The 19,581-nt window shown below is 40.6% G+C and overlaps 1 protein-coding gene across 1 annotated transcript in view; it reads right to left on the reverse strand.

The window, feature by feature from the left end:
* Gprk1 (G protein-coupled receptor kinase 1) overlaps positions 1–19,581 on the reverse strand; it is a 90,582-nt gene that overhangs the window by 36,842 nt on the left and 34,159 nt on the right. The window contains exons 7-9 of the mRNA XM_071672761.1: positions 16,120–16,171; positions 11,533–11,724; positions 238–403 (exon numbers count right to left, since the gene is read on the reverse strand). Coding sequence (XP_071528862.1) covers positions 238–403; positions 11,533–11,724; positions 16,120–16,171 — 410 coding nt within the window. The remainder of the gene's footprint in view (positions 1–237; positions 404–11,532; positions 11,725–16,119; positions 16,172–19,581) is intronic.

Raw genomic sequence — 19,581 nt, forward strand, 5'->3', positions numbered from 1 at the left:
AGTGAAGAAGTAAGTAGTCCATGTTCACTTTTAAACATACATTCAGAACGTGTGTGTGATCTTTGGATGCTGTATGTATCTCATCTGCACTATTAAATTATAATGGAGCACTGTAATGATAATAGATTGGAAGTGAGACAAAGATCATAATTAATATGATTATAAAATACATTCAAACATGTATATTCACTAATTGTCTTGCTGTGATTAATTTTTGATAACTACTGTATGTATTACCTAATATGACTTCTGCTGCATAGAATCTCATCTCCTGTTCATTGAAGACACCATGTTGAGATAAGTGATAATGGAGGTCACCACCATTCATTAGGTCCAAGATGAAACATAACTTGTCTGGCGTGTGGAAGGCATATGTCATACATACAATGAACGGACAATCCACCTGCAATCAATTTCCATCACAATTAATACTTTAATCAGCATCACTAATACCTAATGACTATTCATGCAGGTCACTATTTCAAAAATAATGTAACAGTTAGTAAGTGTAATCGTGTGACTCTGCAGATGTAAAATACAGAAACCAAAATCTCTAATACCCTATTCATAATGAATCAAAAAATTAAGGAATGATCATGAGATATTCATAAATGCATGACATGACACAATGCCAAAGGTCTCCTTAAGAATTTTTCATCTAGTGGCAGAGTGGGGTAAGCCCATTCCCTCTAGAAGCTGAGGTATATGAATTTTTCAGGTGCCTCTAGAGGCCATTTCCAGCAATTTAGCACTTTAAATGTATCAAATGAACTTTTCAATATGAGAGTGAACCACCAAAAGCTGGAATTTTCAGATGGAAGAGGGATGTATTACACAGTTTGTGTAAATGTTGAAGATGCCACATATACAATTTCCCTACTGCTTAAACACACACACACACACACACACACACACAAACAGACTGTACCTTTTTAATCCAGAAACACTGGGACATGACCACTGCTGGACCACAGAAAATGCCAGAAAACAGAAATTGATCCCTCTAAAGGCCCTCAGGTGAACACTCTCACCAATTACCATTAGCCTGGTTTTATGTGTTCCTGCAGCATTGCTACCGTCAAGAATTGTTATCCTATCTTTGGAATCCTTACCCTCAGATGGAGACTCCTCAATATCTTGGAAAAGGGTTTTTCATGGCATATGATGCCAATACAGGTCAGATTCATCAGCATCATACCTTTGTTTTAAGACTATAAGAAATTAACATGACTTAATTAGCTCGGATCATGGGAGTTTCCGGATCAGAGTGCCAGATTAGAGAGGTACAATATATATATATATATATATATATATATATATATATATATATATATATATATATATATATATATATATATATATATTTTTTTTTTTTATACTTTGTCGCTGTCTCCCGCGTTTGCGAGGTAGCGCAAGGAAACAGACGAAAGAAATGGCCCAACCCCCCCCATACACATGTATATACATACGTCCACACACGCAAATATACATACCTACACAGCTTTCCATGGTTTACCCCAGACGCTTCACATGCCTTGATTCAATCCACTGACAGCACGTCAACCCCGGTATACCACATCGATCCAATTCACTCTATTCCTTGCCCTCCTTTCACCTTCCTGCATGTTCAGGCCCCGATCACACAAAATCTTTTTCACTCCATCTTTCCACCTCCAATTTGGTCTCCCTCTTCTCCTCGTTCCCTCCACCTCCGACACATATATCCTCTTGGTCAATCTTTCCTCACTCATTCTCTCCATGTGCCCAAACCACTTCAAAACACCCTCTTCTGCTCTCTCAACCACGCTCTTTTTATTTCCACACATCTCTCTTACCCTTACGTTACTCACTCGATCAAACCACCTCACACCACACATTGTCCTCAAACATCTCATTTCCAGCACATCCATCCTCCTGCGCACAACTCTATCCATAGCCCACGCCTCGCAACCATACAACATTGTTGGAACCACTATTCCTTCAAACATACCCATTTTTGCTTTCCGAGATAATGTTCTCGACTTCCACACATTCTTCAAGGCCCCCAGAATTTTCGCCCCCTCCCCCACCCTATGATCCACTTCCGCTTCCATGGTTCCATCCGCTGCCAGATCCACTCCCAGATATCTAAAACACTTCACTTCCTCCAGTTTTTCTCCATTCAAACTCACCTCCCAATTGACTTGACCCTCAACCCTACTGTACCTAATAACCTTGCTCTTATTCACATTTACTCTTAACTTTCTTCTTCCACACACTTTACCAAACTCAGTCACCAGCTTCTGCAGTTTCTCACATGAATCAGCCACCAGCGCTGTATCATCAGCGAACAACAACTGACTCACTTCCCAAGCTCTCTCATCCCTAACAGACTTCATACTTGCCCCTCTTTCCAAAACTCTTGCATTTACCTCCCTAACAACCCCATCCATAAACAAATTAAACAACCATGGAGACATCACACACCCCTGCCGCAAACCTACATTCACTGAGAACCAATCACTTTCCTCTCTTCCTACACGTACACATGCCTTACATCCTCGATAAAAACTTTTCACTGCTTCTAACAACTTTCCTCCCACACCATATAGTCTTAATACCTTCCACAGAGCATCTCTATCAACTCTATCATATGCCTTCTCCAGATCCATAAATGCTACATACAAATCCATTTGCTTTTCTAAGTATTTCTCACAAACATTCTTCAAAGCAAACACCTGATCCACACATCCTCTACCACTTCTGAAACCACACTGCTCTTCCCCAATCTGATGCTCTGTACATGCCTTCACCCTCTCAATCAATACCCTCCCATATAATTTACCAGGAATACTCAACAAACTTATACCTCTGTAATTTGAGCACTCACTCTTAACTCCTTTGCCTTTGTACAATGGCACTATGCACGCATTCCGCCAATCCTCAGGCACCTCACCATGAGTCATACATACATTAAATAACCTTACCAACCAGTCAACAATACAGTCACCCCCTTTTTTAATAAATTCCACTGCAATACCATCCAAACCTGCTGCCTTGCCGGCTTTCATCTTCCGCAAAGCTTTCACTACCTCTTCTCTGTTTACCAAATCATTTTCCCTAACCCTCTCACTTTGCACACCACCTCGACCATAACACCCTATATCTGCCACTCTATCATCAAACACATTCAACAAACCTTCAAAATACTCACTCCATCTCCTTCTCACATCACCACTACTTGTTATCACCTCCCCATTTGCGCCCTTCACTGAAGTTCCCATTTGCTCCCTTGTCTTACGCACTTTATTTACCTCCTTCCAGAACATCTTTTTATTCTCCCTATAATTTAATGATACTCTCTCACCCCAACTCTCATTTGCCCTTTTTTTCACCTCTTGCACCTTTCTCTTGACCTCCTGTCTCTTTCTTTTATATATCTCCCACTCAATTGCATTTTTTCCCTGCAAAAATCGTCCAAATGCCTCTCTCTTCTCTTTCACTAATACTCTTACTTCTTCATCCCACCACTCACTACCCTTTCTAATCAACCCACCTCCCACTCTTCTCATGCCACAAGCATCTTTTGCGCAATCCATCACTGATTCCCTAAATACATCCCATTCCTCCCCCACTCCCCTTGCTTCCATTGTTCTCACCTTTTTCCATTCTGTACTCAGTCTCTCCTGGTACTTCCTCACACAGGTCTCCTTCTCAAGCTCACTTACTCTCACCACCCTCTTCACCCTAACATTCACTCTTCTTTTCGGAAAACCCATACAAATCTTCACCTTAGCCTCCACAAGATAATGATCAGACATCCCTCCAGTTGCACCTCTCAGCACATTAACATCCAAAAGTCTCTCTTTCGCACGCCTGTCAATTAACACGTAATCCAATAACGCTCTCTGGCCATCTCTCCTACTTACATAAGTATACTTATGTATATCTCGCTTTTTAAACCAGGTATTCCCAATCATCAGTCCTTTTTCTGCACATAAATCTACAAGCTCTTCACCATTTCCATTTACAACACTGAACACCCCATGTATACCAATTATTCCCTCAACTGCCACATTACTCACCTTTGCATTCAAATCACCCATCACTATAACCCGGTCTCGTGCATCAAAACCACTAACACACTCATTCAGCTGCTCCCAAAACATATATATATATATATATATATATATATACAATCCCTGGGGATAGGGGAGAAAGAATACTTCCCACGTATTCCCTGCGTGTCATAGAAGGCGACTAAAAGGGGAGGGAGCGGGTGGCTGGAAATCCTCCCCTTTCTTGTTTTTTTAATTTTCCAAAAGTAGGAACAGAGAAGGGGGTCAGGTGAGGATATTCCCTCTAAGGCCCAGTTCTCTGTTCTTAACGCTACCTCGCTAACGCGGGAAATGGCAAATAGTATGAAAAAAAAATATATATATATATATATATATATATATGATATATTTAAGATGTTACTTATAGAGTAAATGTATATATGCTTGAAGAATAAAACAGTAGAGTAAAATGATAATCATTTCATTGCTATACAAGTAAAAAAAAAATGATTAAACAAACCTGGTGAAAACACAGGTTATCTATGATACTGATGGAATTGGCACAACAACTTTGTGGACTTTACATGGCTTAATTTACTTTTCTGCTGTTATCTCTCATTCTGTAATGATAAAACTGCTTTCATACACCTTAAAGAAAGAAGGGGGTCATACAGGAGTTAACAGAAAACTCTATCAAGAGGCTAAGTGGTTAAAGTATGGTACTCCTCATCCTCCTACAATACCTTCCACTTTCTCATTCCCATCTTTCACATTCTTGTTTCCCATTATGATTATTTCTCTTTTCTCGGTAACATTTATACTCTCATCAGACTGCTTCGAAAATTGTTGTATTACTTTCTTTACCTATTTTTGCTTCTCTACATACAGTAATGTATGCATGCATGATTCATGCAGTTCACCCAGATAATTCTACAATCAACACATCCAAAACTTGTAAAAAAAAAAAATACTTGGTGCCTTCTCTTTATAACCTCTTTTCAACCCTGACTACACAACTGCCCCTTTCAGTCCTTCATACACCTTGCTATCTTGTTAATTCCCTCACTTCTATACCTTATGTATATGCTTCCCATACTTCAAACACATCTAATCCACCATCCTCTAATCATTTTCATCAGTTCTCCTCTTTTCCCAAAACATTCGTAATAAAGGCTCCTATCTTTATGACCTTGTCACATCTCCCCTCTAAACAGCCTCCACCCATGAAGGGCCCCTGGCTTGGGTCACACCAAACATAGTCTATCCCAGATGATACCATGATTAGTTTTCAAACAGACATGGCATTTGTATTTCTGAAGAACATCAAGCAAACATGCACATGTCCCATACAAGACAAATAAAGTAAAATAAATTCTTTTAAAGTCAAACATTAAACTTATATAAGTAATGTTATAAACTAAGATGTAAATATCTATAAAAAATATAGTTACAGAATAACAGATAAATCAACAATCTTTGAATCCCAGGTAGTGCCTGTCTTCTTGGGTTCAATTTCTAGTGGAAGAAAAACAAGGTCATCCATATGGCTACCCATCTGTTGATTAGTCACCCTTTCCAGTGCTCTTTTTTGCTCACTTGGCCAATAAATAATACTGTTTTTACATTTAACTGAATTAGGATAGAAAAGGCTGTGCAAAACATCTGTGAGGCACAGGTATTTCAACACTGATTTCTTTGGGACTGGGCAGTGCTTGAACTGTGGATCATTTTTTCTATTTGTGTAAACTGTTCCTTACAATGGGCCCAGACTAAAGTCCGACAATATCTATCTTCAACTGTGGTTTTTATTAAACTTAATCTAGTGTTTAAATGGTATCTGTATACACAGGACTCCCTCACTATAAACAATGTATATGTTGTAATTTTACATTTAGAATATAACTTTTAGCTGAGACTGTATGTATTTTTTTGTAACCCAAGGTTAACTTTAGCACTTCTGTGGGAGATTTTATTATTCTGGTGGTGTAATTCTTATTTAGAATTCTATTATATAATATCGATCCCCGGGGTTAGTGGAGAAAGAATACTTCCCATATAATCCCTGCATATTGTAAAAGGTGACTACAAACAGTAAGAGTGAAGGGCTAGAAATCCTTCCCTTCTGGCATTTCAATTTCTAAAATGGGAATGTATGAGGAAATCAAGCAAAGAGTGCTCATCCTCCTTAAAGGCTCAGGCTGGGGAGTATTAATGTGTCTGGATGTAACCACGATGAGAAGAAAAAGAGACAGATAGTATGTTTGAAAACAGAAACCTGAATGTTTTAACTGAGTGAAACAATACTCAAGGGGAAGGGGAAAAAATGGTTGGAGAATGTCTTGGTGGTAAAGTCCTGGGTTTATGTAAGGGCAAGAGCTACAGAAAAGGTAGCAATGATTCTGAAGGAGGAAATGTGGGGATGGGTGAAAAAGTGTATGGAATCAATCCCCAGACGGATGGGGATAAAAATGAGTGGATTACATGAGGTAGGTGATTACTAGTACTTGTGCACCTGGATAAGAGAAGATGAATAAAGAAAGGAGAGTGTTTTGGGAGCAGCTGAATGAGCAAGCCCACAGTTTTGATAAGAGAGACTGGGAAGTAGTGGTGGATGATTTGAATGCAAAAGTGGTTAATGTTGCACCTAAGGGTATATTTAGGGGGCATAGGGTATTCAGTTAGGTGAATAGAGATGGTCAACAGCATATGGAATTCTGTGTTGACAAAGGACTTGTGACCTGTTAAAAAGAGGGAAATAGATCCGTATAAATGGAGAAGTAAAAATGGTGAGTGAGCATTACTGGATTACACTCTAATCTATAGATGTACAAAAAAGAAACTTGCATTAGAATAAGCTGAAAGGGGAAGCTGTTAGGATGTCTGATTATAACCTGGTGGAAGCAAGGGTGAAGATATATAGAGGCTTTCAAAAGAGGAAATGATATAGGTGAGAAGAGGATGGTGAAGGTAAGTGAGCATGGAAAAGAAGCTTGTGTAAAAAAAAATATCGAGAGATTGAGTGAAGAATGGTTAAAAAAGGTGAGGTTAAATGAAGCTGGGGAGCAGATAAGGAGTGGAAGACTTTCAGGGAAAGAGCGTTGGCATGTGCAAAAGCGTGTGTTATAAGGAGGTGGGAACGGGAAAGGTGAGAAAGGGTAATGAGTAGTAGGATGACAAAGTGAAGATGCTAGTGAAAGAGAAAAGATTAGTGTATGGGCAGCACTTACAACAAAGGAGTGTGGGTGATTCAGAGATATACAAGACAAAGTGGCAGGTGGTCAAGAAGAATATGTAGGGACTGAAAAAGAGGGCAAATGATAATTGGGGTTAGTGAGAACCAATAAACTTCTGGGAGAATTAAAAAATGTTTTGGAATTAAGTAATAGTATGAGAAAAACAAATGGAAACATCAATGAATGGGACAAATGGGGAAATGGTAATGGGCAGTGATGAAGGGAAGAGGGGATGGAGTGAGTACTTTCTAGGGCTGATGAATGTGTCTGATTACAGGTTGGCAGATGTAAGGTATTTGGGTCAGGGAGGTATGCAAAGTGAGAGAGTCATAGCAAGTGGTTGGTGAAAAGAAAAGAGGAGATATAAACTCAATGTATGGGTCATAGCAAGTGGTTGGTGAAAAGAAAAGAGGAGATATAAACTCAATGTATAAGAATATACAGGGCAAAGTGGCCAGAGTGGATGGTACTGCAGTTGAATATCCAAAGAAAGGGGTGAGTGTGTTGTTGATTGATTGGGTAGGATTTTCAGTGTATATATGCCTGCCTGAGGATTGGCAAAATGCATGTATAGATGCATGGGGAACAAGGATGTATAAGTTTCTTTGATGTACCTAATAAGTTGTATGTAAGAGTGGTGACTGGGAGTATGGTTGGATGCAGAGAATGGTAAAGGATGTGTGGATCAGGTGTTTGCTTTGAAGAATGTGTTAGAAATACTTAAAAAACATTTACAGATCTGGAGAAAGAATATGATAAAGTTGGTGGAATGCTTTGTGGGTGTATAAATATATAACATGGGAGCAAAACTATTACAAGCAGTGAGGAGTTTTTTATCAAGAGAGTAAGGCATGTGTGCAAGTGGGTAGATGGGAGGGTAAGTGGTTCCGGGTGTAGGTGGGTCTGCAGCATGGATTTGCGATGTCACCATGAATGTGTAATTTATTCATAGATGGGGTGGTGAGGGAGGGGTTTAGTAGAAAAGGACTGGTATGAAGTCTGTTGGCATGAAGGGGCCTGGGAGGTAAGTCAATCTTATTTGCACTGGTGGTAACTTCACTAAGAAAATGCAGACGTTGATGTCTGAGTTTAGAAGAGTGCATGAAAGGAGAGAGTTGCGAGTAAAAACAAATAAAAGCAACGTTTAGCAAAGAGCAAAGAGACTGGTTAGCAGAGGTGTGAGTTTAAATGGAGAAAACCTGAAAGAAATGAGAGAGTTGTGAGTAAAAACAAATAAAAGCAAGGTTTAACAGAGAGCAAAGAGACTGATTAGCAGAGGTGTGAGTTTAAATGGAGAAAACCTGAGAGAAATTAAGTGTTTTAGATACCTTAGAGTGGATGTGGCACTGAATGGAACCATGGAAGCCAAGATAAGTCATAGCTATGGTGAGGGAAGGGGGGGTCTGGGAGCATTGAGGAACATGTGGAAGCAGAGGTCACTATATGGGGAAGTGGAAATGGGTATGTTTGGAGGTAAGGCAATCCCAAAATTGTTGTATGGGTGATTGGTATGCAATATTGATGGAAATGTAGGCAAGAGGGTGAATGTGTAGGACATAAAGTGACTGAGGACAACATGGGGTGTGAGGAGATTGATCAAGTAAATAATGATTGGATATGAGTGAGGTGTAAAAATAAGAGGTGTATGGATGAGAAAGCTGAAGAGGGTGCTGAAATGGCTTGGAAAAACAGAGAGAATGAGTGAAAAAATGTTGACAAAAGTGGAAGGGGTAGGGGAAAGGAGGAGACCATACTGGAGATGGAAACATGGAGTGAATAAGACTGTGAGTGCTTGGGACCTGAACATGCAGGAGAGTGAAAGGTGTGCATGAGATAGAGTGAAATAGAGCAATGTGGTAGGCAATGGACAACTTGCTGTTAATGGACTGAACCAAGGATTATGGAGCAGTGTGGAGAAACAAAAAAAGGTCTGTGGGGCATGGTTGTGGACTGGGTGGCTATGATTTTGGCACATTATGTATGACTGCTAAAAAAAAGATAAGAATGAGTGAGGCATTTTCTTCATCTGCTCCTTGTGTGAAAAACAATGAACAATAACATAAGAAAAGAAAATAAGATTCTTACTGTGAGTTTACTCTGGCAGTGCTTGGTATTTCTATGATGGTGGTCATTATTTCTGAGGCCAAATTTCTTTAATTCAAAACACAACTTCCCTCAAAGATGATGAGAATTTTTGCACTTCTTGGTACTTTTGAGCATTTTTGTTGAATATTCTATTCCTTTAGATTGCATAGTTCTTACCTAACTTTTTGCTGATTGTATTTTTGTGAGTTTATTATTGCAGTGTTGAGCAATGCTATTACTAAGACTGACATGTTAGAAGTGACTTAATCTTAGCAGTAACGTATAATGTCAAGCCAAGTTTTTCAGGCACTAAAAGGTCAGGTATGAAACCTTGTTCCTTAGGTATTGTTGAATCACATGAGATGCCTTCCTACCCATTTAGGTTTGCTTAGATAAGTCTGTTCTTGAGTCATTCCCACTGAAAAGGTCTTGAAAATTTGTGAAAGCTTGTGAAAATATCTTTCACTTTTTTGCGTGCTATCAACATTACTCTGGTAATGAATATTTCATAATTCTATCCTTGAAATACAACTTATATTTGCAACAATATGAATTTCTAGTATTTCCTGGTTTACTTTAGCACTTTTGTGCACTGTGATATTTCGGATTTGTTTATATACAATCATGTACCAAACTTTGGTATCACTTACTACAGCTTGGAGCACTACTGCCTTCAATTCAAAATGAAAAAAACGACAAGCAGTGGTGTGGACTACAGAAGAGCATGCAAAAATGGAGTAGATCTTTGGAAATGAATGCAAGATTTTGGTTGGAATCTTAAATGTAGAGGCATATGATTCTTTAATTTCTCTTTTACGGATATTTGAACTAATTTTTTTCTACCTGTATTTCAGTAATGACTGTGAAATTAAAACAGTTTAATTGGTGCGAATCTCTGTGCTTGCACTGATACATATGGCATTGCTGTAATTACACAACTAGCTGCCTGGGATATTTGAAAAAAAGAAAAAGAAAAAAGAAATAATAAAGATTTCATAAATTATCTTTACAGACACTAATGTATAACTATCAAAATATAAGAAGTTCGAGTGAGTCTTGCTGAAGGTTACCGAAAAGATGATAGATGGCAATGAAAGATGGTTAAAAGATTGACTAATGGCTGCAGTATCAGCTGACCCTGCTAAGCTAAACGTTATCAAGTCTAGAAATTGTTAACACCATGTCAGTGTAAGAGTTTCATCTTTCAACAATTTGCTAATACATCCAAGTAAATACTGTGTTGAAATCATGCAGTTTAACAAAAAAGTAAAAAAGCACTAATTAAAAAAAGGAAAATGTGTATAAAGCTATCTTGATGATTACAGTTGAGTGTATGGGTAAGCCAATTTTTAGACTCTACTGGAACTTTATGGCAGGGTGTATCTTACTATGCTTCAGGGATATTAAAGAACAAAATCTGAACAAAGCAAATATGGGGTGCCACATATTTAATATTAGCCTGGGTTCCTTCTTATAATCAGGTGTATAATTTTCATAAATGATCTTCATAAAATTACACTACAGCAATTTAATAAGTGCAAAATGATATATTTCATATTAATAATTTCTTTAAAGACTTGAGTTCATTACAATTCTTATGAAACTCTTTTATCTATTCTTTGTCCTTTAGCTTTAGCTGTCACTATCTAACTATCCTGATATAACAAGGGTGCCCTGAAATATGGTTTATATACAGCATGCATTGAGTGAGATACATTTTAGGCCTGGCTGGTGATTCCCTACTCTCAACTGAAGTAAATATATTTGGATAATCTATGACTTATGGACAAAGTGATAAAAAACAAGATCACAAAACACAATTATAGTTATAGCTATAATCTTCCTATTTGACCATCCTGATATAACAAAGGTGAGATACATTTTAGGCTTGATTGGGGATTCCCTGCTCTCAATGGAAATAAATATATTAGGATAATTCATGAATTGTGGACAAAGTCAAACAAAGCAAGACCATAGAAATACAATTATAGTTATTGCTATAATTCCCCTTTTTTGTGAGAGGGCAATAAAACATTGTAATTTCAATGCCAGTTTGGTAATATGAAATATCTTGTATACCAAAATAAAAGACATGAAACCATGCATAAATTATTCATAAATTCACTAAAAACAATACAATCAACTAAAGCAAAGCATAAACAAAAAAACTGGCTCACCCCTGTGCTGACTAGTGATAGCATAATGCGTTCATTGAGTGCTAAAGTCTCGCCCTGTTTCATTTTTATACGTTTTTTGTCTAAACATTTCATGGCATACATCTTGCCGGTGTCAGCCTTTCGACATCCATAAACTTCTCCAAAGCCTCCACGTCCAATAATCCTGTGTACGCTGAAGTCGTTCATCGTCAGCTGCAAAGAATTTTATAAATACAACATAAGTAGGTTGCATCATACTACTGTTAGTTTGTATAAGCTCATCTATCACTATGATACTGGTGTAACTTGGCCCTGATAGCAAATTAAATGGTCTGAAGCTTTACTGATAAAATAAAACACAGATTTATATTATGTACATGAAATTAATAAGCAATGTATTGCAATAAAGTATGAATAAACCTGAAACTCAGCAAGACATTTAGAGCTACTAGGTACAATCATTTTCATTTCATTTTTTCTGATGAGAAAAATAACAAAACAAAAGAAAAAAATAACAAGTATAAGAAATCATACATAAACAAACTAAAAAACAGACACACACACACACACACACACACACACACACACACACATGAAAGGAAACCAAGAGATCACCATCATCTTGCAAAGAACAAATAATACTTATAGGCTGATACGATACCCTGTCTCTTACTGGAACACCATATTAGAAGAGTTGTAAAAGAGGTGAACTATATACTTTTCATTTGCAATATCACCTTTAAGTACAAGTTGTGAAAAAAAAGTTAAAGAATAAAATTTACATACAAAGTAATTTAGGAATCACCATAGTGATCTCCTCAATGAGGAGATATAAGGATTTATTGGAAAAGGTAAGAGCAGAGTGATAAATGATGCAAATACAATAACTCCTTATCTACACACAAGTGCAGTAGTTTTATTGATTCTGTTTGGTGGGTGCTTGCAATACTGTGAAAAGTCTAACAAGCAGATTTTCTGATGAACATTACCCACTTCAATTACGTTACTCTATTATCTTACATTAAAAGTTCTTGAACAAATGACATTCAGCTTTGTTATAACAAACAAGTACAGCTAGTTCTCCAAGTCTCTGAAGGAATTTGAACATTTTCCCTCCTTTCACAAAACTTTAAAAGCATTCCATCTTGTTCTTCACACCCACACTTTAACACAAATATGAAACATACTGACAGAGGACAGCACCTGACATAAGTAATCCTTAAGCTGCATGCACAAAAAACCTAGTTCTACTGCAGCATGTGGAGAAAAAATGATCTTCAAAGATATTACATTCTTACAAAGTTAAAACTATGAATAAGTACATGAAAATGAAGAAAAAAGTTCCTTTATCAACTCTGTTTTGCTAGAGTGCTGAAGCAAACATCTGGGAACTGCACAGGCAACTTGGTACATAGAAGGAGAGGGAGAAGAAGCAAGAGGACTAAGAAGAAGGAGAGGAGGAAGCCATGCATAACAAAGAGGGAGGAGGAGGAAGATGTGAGGAATGAATGATATAATGACCTTGGTATGGAGTTTTTAAAACAGTAGGCAGAAATTTTGTCTCAGCTGATGTGTGTTACAGTTGATCTAACCATTTCATTTGATGTATGCTGCACTTAGGATATTCACACAGTAGAACAAGTAACTAACATAAAGAGGGTACATAAGTTGATCTTGGAATTAGTGAAAGCACCAAAAACCAATTGTTTGGGAATGTTATGGAAACTGGTGAAGATACAAGATCAAGGGATATCAAGAGGTAACACAACTAGAGCTAGAGTTAAGAAAACTGAGGAAGCAGTTCAAGGATTATAAAGTGTGTCATAAGACTAAGGAGGAATGTAAACACAGTACAGTGGAGGGGGCTCAGGAGATACAAAATCAGAGGAAAGAAGATAAAGCCACTAAAAAAGCAGGAAAAGTCTGATGTGTCATCTCTGGATGTACTAGAAAAGTGGAGTCTGAGGAAAAATCTATTGATCATTTGGTCAAGGAACTAAAGAAGCATTACCAGGAGCCTTCCAGATAAAGGAAAAGACAAAAAGACATGCTAAATCTACTGAAGTAATATCAAAAACTGTTCAGGTAGAGAAAATAAATAACAAACATACAGAGATTGTTGGAAGTAGATGGCTGGGAAGATTACAAAGAGGAAATTCAGAATGTGAATGTGAATAGTGAGGGAAAGAAACAGTTACCAGATGACATAAACACAGGTAGGCAGGATATTGAAAGAAGTGATTGAAAAAATAATATGCATTGTCAGAATATATGGTGTGGAAGGAAAACTACAAGAAGTAGTGAAAAGTTTTTATCAAGAATGTAAAGCATGTATAAGAGTAGGAAGAGAAGAGAGTGAGTGGTTGAAGGTGAAAGTTGGTCTGCAGCTACTAGAAGTAGTGATAAGTTTTTATCAAGAATGTAAAGCACGTATAAGAGTAGGAAGAGAAGAGAGTGAGTGGTTGAAGTTGAAAGTTGGTCTGCAGCAGGGGTGTGTGATGTCATTATGGCTGTTTCATTTGTATATGGATGGGGTGGTGAGGTAGGTAAATGCAATGTGAGTATGAGGGATGTTCATGAGGAATTATTAGATTACATATCAATTGATGGGCATGTGAAAGAGACATCTTTCGATGTGAAAGTGTTGAGTGGGGCAGCTGGTGGGATGTCTGATCACTATCTTGTGGAGGCAAGGGTGAAAATTTGCAAAGGTTTTTGGAAAAGAGGAAACATTAGTAGTGAGAAGAAAGTGTTGAGAGTAAGTGATTTTGAAAAAGAGATTCATAAGATGAAATACCATGAGGGACAGAGTGTAGAAAGGCAAAAAGTGAGTATAAATAAAGCTTGGGGAGTGGGTTAGGAATGGAAGGTATTTTGGGAAGCAGTGCTGGCATGAGAGAGAAAGGTGAAGGTGGGGAGATTAGAAAGGGTAGTGAGTAGTTTGATGAAGAAGTGATGTTGCTAGTGAAAGAAAGAAAAAAAATGAGGCGTTTGGGTGGTACTTACAGGGAAGGAATGAAATGATTGAGAGAGATCCAACATCACCTTACGTGACCTGAAGGTTGAGCAATTCTTCATCATAAAGAGGAGTGTAGCAAGTAGAGTGTTACACACTGCAAAACTTGAGGATGGACAAGAAGGTTAAGCAAAATGCAAGACGTTAATTTCTCAGTAAGAGTTCTGGACATGTGGAGCACAGCGAAAGAAAAAATAGCAAGTACAAAGAGTACCAAGGAATTCAAGTGTAGAGCCCCTTCTCTTCCCTTATAAGTAATGACGAATACAGAATCAAATAAAAATATAACACACATATATACACACAATTATGTACTGAAACACTTGGTTATTAGCCTGGGGAGAATTAGTTAGTAAAACATGGGTAACAAAGTCCGTAGACTATATTGTACATTTTGCACTCCACGATCCATTGACTGTCCTCTTCTAAGGTCCAAAATTAATAATAGGATGAGAAGCTAATGTAAGTGATCTAGACTGTCCACTACTCTCCACACTAGCTATGTACTGTTTCTGGGCTAAGTGAGCCAGCCAAGACGTGTAGTGTTCCTAGGCTAGCAGGCTAAGTTAACAAGACCACAATTGTCAGGTCAGGTGAACCAGACCACTCGTGTGCTGTTCTCAGGCTAGGTGAACCAGGCCACACTTGACCTGGTTCTCAGGCTAGGTAAACCAGACCACACTTGACCTGGTCCTAAGGCTATGTGAACCAGACCACACTTGACCTGGTTCTAAGGCTATGTGAACCAGACCACACTTGACCCAGTTCTCAGGCTAGGTAAACCGGACCACACTTGACCTGGTTCTCAGGCTAGGTGAACCAGACACCACTTGACCTGGTTCTCAGGCTATGTGAACCAGACCACTCCAACACTCCTAAGTCAGGAAGGTTGTACTTCCCTGGGGCCTGCTGCTGCTGTTGTCTACAACCACCTACAGACATGGAGGGTGTTGTAAGTAAGATGGTTCCAGGCCATTACTTAAGTCAGGAGGGTTGTACTTCCCTGGTGGCGGTTGTCGTCTAAAACCTACCACTGAGAAGGAGGGTGTAAGACGGTCAAGGTACACAACACGCTGGACACAACAAACTCCAGCTCTGAAATGAATTCATCCAAGACCTGATCCAAGTCACTACCGCTGGGACCTGTTCCCCTTCCTTAACAGAGTACTGACCTGATCGCCACTCTCATCAAATTACTGACCTGATCAACACACTCGCCAGAGTATCAATCTGGTCACCACAGCATAGATTTGGCCACTATGCTCAACACAATACTGACCTGGTCAGTGTTAAGATGGTCAACACAAGAAACACTACACCACAGTAATGACCTGGCCATGATACACACTACAGCTTGACCTGGTCACCACAGTACAGTACGGTCACCACACCCACCACAGTACTGGCCTGGTTACCAGAGCACTGGACGGTCACCACAGTGATGACCTGATCACCATAGCACTGACCAGGTCACCATAGTACTGGTCTGGTCACCACAACACTGACCTGGTCACGACACTCACTGGCCCGGTCAACACTTTTACCCAAGCGTGGACCTGATCACCAAAACACTAACCCTGGTCACTACTCACCTGTATATTCAATTCTAGGTTTTTCCATTGGCAGAATCTGGTGTACTTATCACTGGAAAGAGAAAGAGAGACGGACATTAATAACCTGGCACACACAGAGAGGGGGGAACCAGCATTATGGATTACAGCTTTATCTGGGGCCGACAGGAAATAACACAAAGCCCGTGATGCAAATATGGTTGGGGGGGTCATTCCACAATACGAACTCGGGATGTCCACTAGTCTGAGGAAAAAACAAAACTAATAATCCTCAAAAAATCAAGCATGATACCCATATATTTGTACCCCAGATTGTGTAGGGAACTGTGCAGGATATATTCTGGATAGATGGATGACGAAAGCAGTTAACCAAATATAAATAAATGTACATATTCCTGAGCCAACGTCTTGCAGTGAGCTGATGGTAATGTGGCTGAAACACTGTACTGCACTAGTTACTGCTGCTGCTGCTGCAAGGGTTGCAGCTGGTGACCTTCGACCTCTGACCAATCGAAGAGACGTTAACATTGTATGAAACAAAACATGAGGCCGTCTGGACTGCAGCAAGGTATAGCTAACGTTAGCTTCGCCCCCTTCTGCTCTCCACAGTACTGTATAACCTGCTGTGCAAACCTTCCATCATTCTAGCCATTGTAATGACCTCACTCACCCCCACTCACCGCACTGTCCTTCCCCACGATTTCCCCCCACATGCACGGCCTTACGTTACCCCACACCTCCTGCACGACCCTTACCTTCTTCCCCCACCCTTCTTCAACCCCTCACTCCCAGCATAGTTCTCCCTACCCCATCACTACACTCCTGACACCGAGCATCACTACACAGGGTAAATAAATGAGAAAAAAAAATATGGAATGATTTTTGTGAAGGACTGTTGAATGTGTCACATAAGAGGGTGACGGTCGTGGTTAGTTTAAGATGTGGCATGCGACGTGACAGTTATGACAGTGACAGGGAGGGAGGCGGGCATGGTTGGTTTAAGATGTGGTATCCGTAGTGACAAGTTATGATGACTGTAACAATATAAAGTGAGGAGGGAGTGACACTGTTTCATATGGTCAAACGCGGGAGAATGGCAGGAGTGGATGGGTCTGCAGCCGAGTTTCTCCAGAGGGGATGACAGTTCTGCTGATCGGTTGGTCAGGCTGCTCAACATACGTATGACCCGAGGCAGTAAAGGGAAATCTCCTAAATGCAGTGAGGAATTCTTGTTGGGAAAGCAAGGCATGTGAGCGAGTAGGAAGGGAGGAGGGTAAATGGTTGCTGGTGACATGTCATGACAGCATGGCTGTTTGAAATCTGCTCATTAAAAAACCTAGAATCTTGGAACATGGACAGATCTGTAGTAGGGTTGTGGGGATGTGGGAAGAGGAGGTGATTCCGTTACTGTTTGCAGAGGATACGGTGCTGGTGGCAGACGCAAGAGAGAAATTGTTGATGAACGTGGAAGTGTTGGCAAAATGAGAATAGTTGAATGTAATTATGAACAACAGTTGGGTTATGAGGAGCAACAGTAGGATGAAAAAGGATTATTTGAGTGTCATATATGGTGAGGACTTGGCAGAAGTGGAGTGCCTTTTGTACCTGGAAGTGGAGGTGGCATCCGGTGGAACAGTGGGGTGTGAGGTGAGTCAATGGGTGGAAGACGGGGCCCTCCTGTGCTTGCTCCTGTGGAGGGCTACAACAACCTCCCTCACCACTACTATTACAACTTACCTCACCATCACAACTCCCTCCCTCCATCCCTGATAAGCACACCCTTCCTCCACCACTCACCTCCCTCCACAGCTACCACATCCTTCCCCCACTACCATCATCGCTTCCCTTCCTGGTCACCACATCCTCCCTCACCACACCACTCCCCCTTCGTCCCTGGTCATCACGGTCACCACACCCTCCCTCACCACACCACTCCCCCTTCGTCCCTGGCCATCACATCCTGAACGGCGGATGGCATTATCTAGACGTATAACCATTCACCCGCCCATTTTCTCCTTCCATACTTCCTTTATTGCCGACATATCCTTCCTTCCCGCTCGATAATGAATTATTTCCCGAAAATATTTCACCCTAACAACTGACAATTTATGTCACGCTGAGGAAGTGCATGAATTATCAGCAAATGCCCATGGAGAAAAAGAGGGTGTGGGGAGGGAAGGGGACTGTCTGGCAACTCCCTCGCCACTGTTGTGTTCCCGAAGGCGCTGCAATACTTCACCTCACCACTATGTTCCCCGTTTACCGATACATAAATACGATGATTTCCCTTCAGCAGCTTCCACTGTCAATGTAGCTGACTCAGTTCCCGTGATGTCTATGGAGAGTCACTGCCAGTATGAGATGGACTCACGAAGATCTAAATATCTAATTATGAGATTATCGATATTCTACTCTCGAACTCCAAACTTCATGCAGCCAGGAGGAAAGGATCTTTCCACCTGGGAATAAAACCTTCAATGCAGCGAAAGTCGTGTTTTTTTGTTTGTTTGTTTTTCAGAAATGCTGATTAAAACGCGGCTCAGCCACAGCAGTGACTCCAATTTGTGGCAGAGCCTCAGTAGTGACTCCATGGTAATTTGTGGCATAGCCTCAGTAGTGACTCCATGGTATGTTGTGGCACAGCCTCAGTAGTGACTCCATGGTATGATGTGGCACAGCCTCAGTAGTGACTCCATGGTATGTTGTGGCATAGCCTCAGTAGTGACTCCATGGTATGTTGTGGCACAGCCTCAGTAGTGACTCCATGGTATGATGTGGCACAGCCTCAGTAGTGACTCCATGGTATGATGTGGCACAGCCTCAGTAGTGACTCCATGGTATGTTGTGGCACAGCCTCAGTAGTGACTCCATGGTATGTTGTGGCACAGCCTCAGTAGTGACTCCATGGTATGTTGTGGCATAGCGTCAGCAGTGAGTCCAATATGTGGCATAGCCTCAGCAGTGACTCCATGGTAAGTTGTGGCACAGCCTCAGCAGTGAGTCCATGGTAATTTGTGGCATAGCCTCAGCAGTGAGTCCAATTTGTGGCACAGCCTCAGCAGTGACTCTAATTTGTGGCATAGCCTGAGCAGTGAGTCCCAAGACAAGAGATCGATTCCTCGCAACTGCCTCTGACCAGGTGCAGTGCAGAGGTGGGGGCCCGACCCGTGGTACATAGCCCCGCTGTGACCCGCCGACCCGTGGTACATAGCCCCGCTGTGACCCGCCGACCCGTGGTACATAGCCCCGCTGTGACCGCCCGACCCGTGGTACATAGCCCCGCTGTGACCGCCCGACCCGTGGTACATAGCCTCGCTGTGACCCACCGACCCGTGGTACATAGCCCCGCTGTGACCGCCCGACCCGTGGTACATAGCCCCGCTGTGACCGCCCAACCCGTGGTACATAGCCTTGCTGTGACCCACCGACCCGTGGTACATAGCCCCGCTGTGACCGCCCGACCCGTGGTACATAGCCCCGCTG

Source organism: Panulirus ornatus, chromosome 18, assembly GCF_036320965.1.
Source record: "Panulirus ornatus isolate Po-2019 chromosome 18, ASM3632096v1, whole genome shotgun sequence".
NCBI classification, from domain to species: Eukaryota; Metazoa; Arthropoda; class Malacostraca; order Decapoda; family Palinuridae; genus Panulirus; species Panulirus ornatus.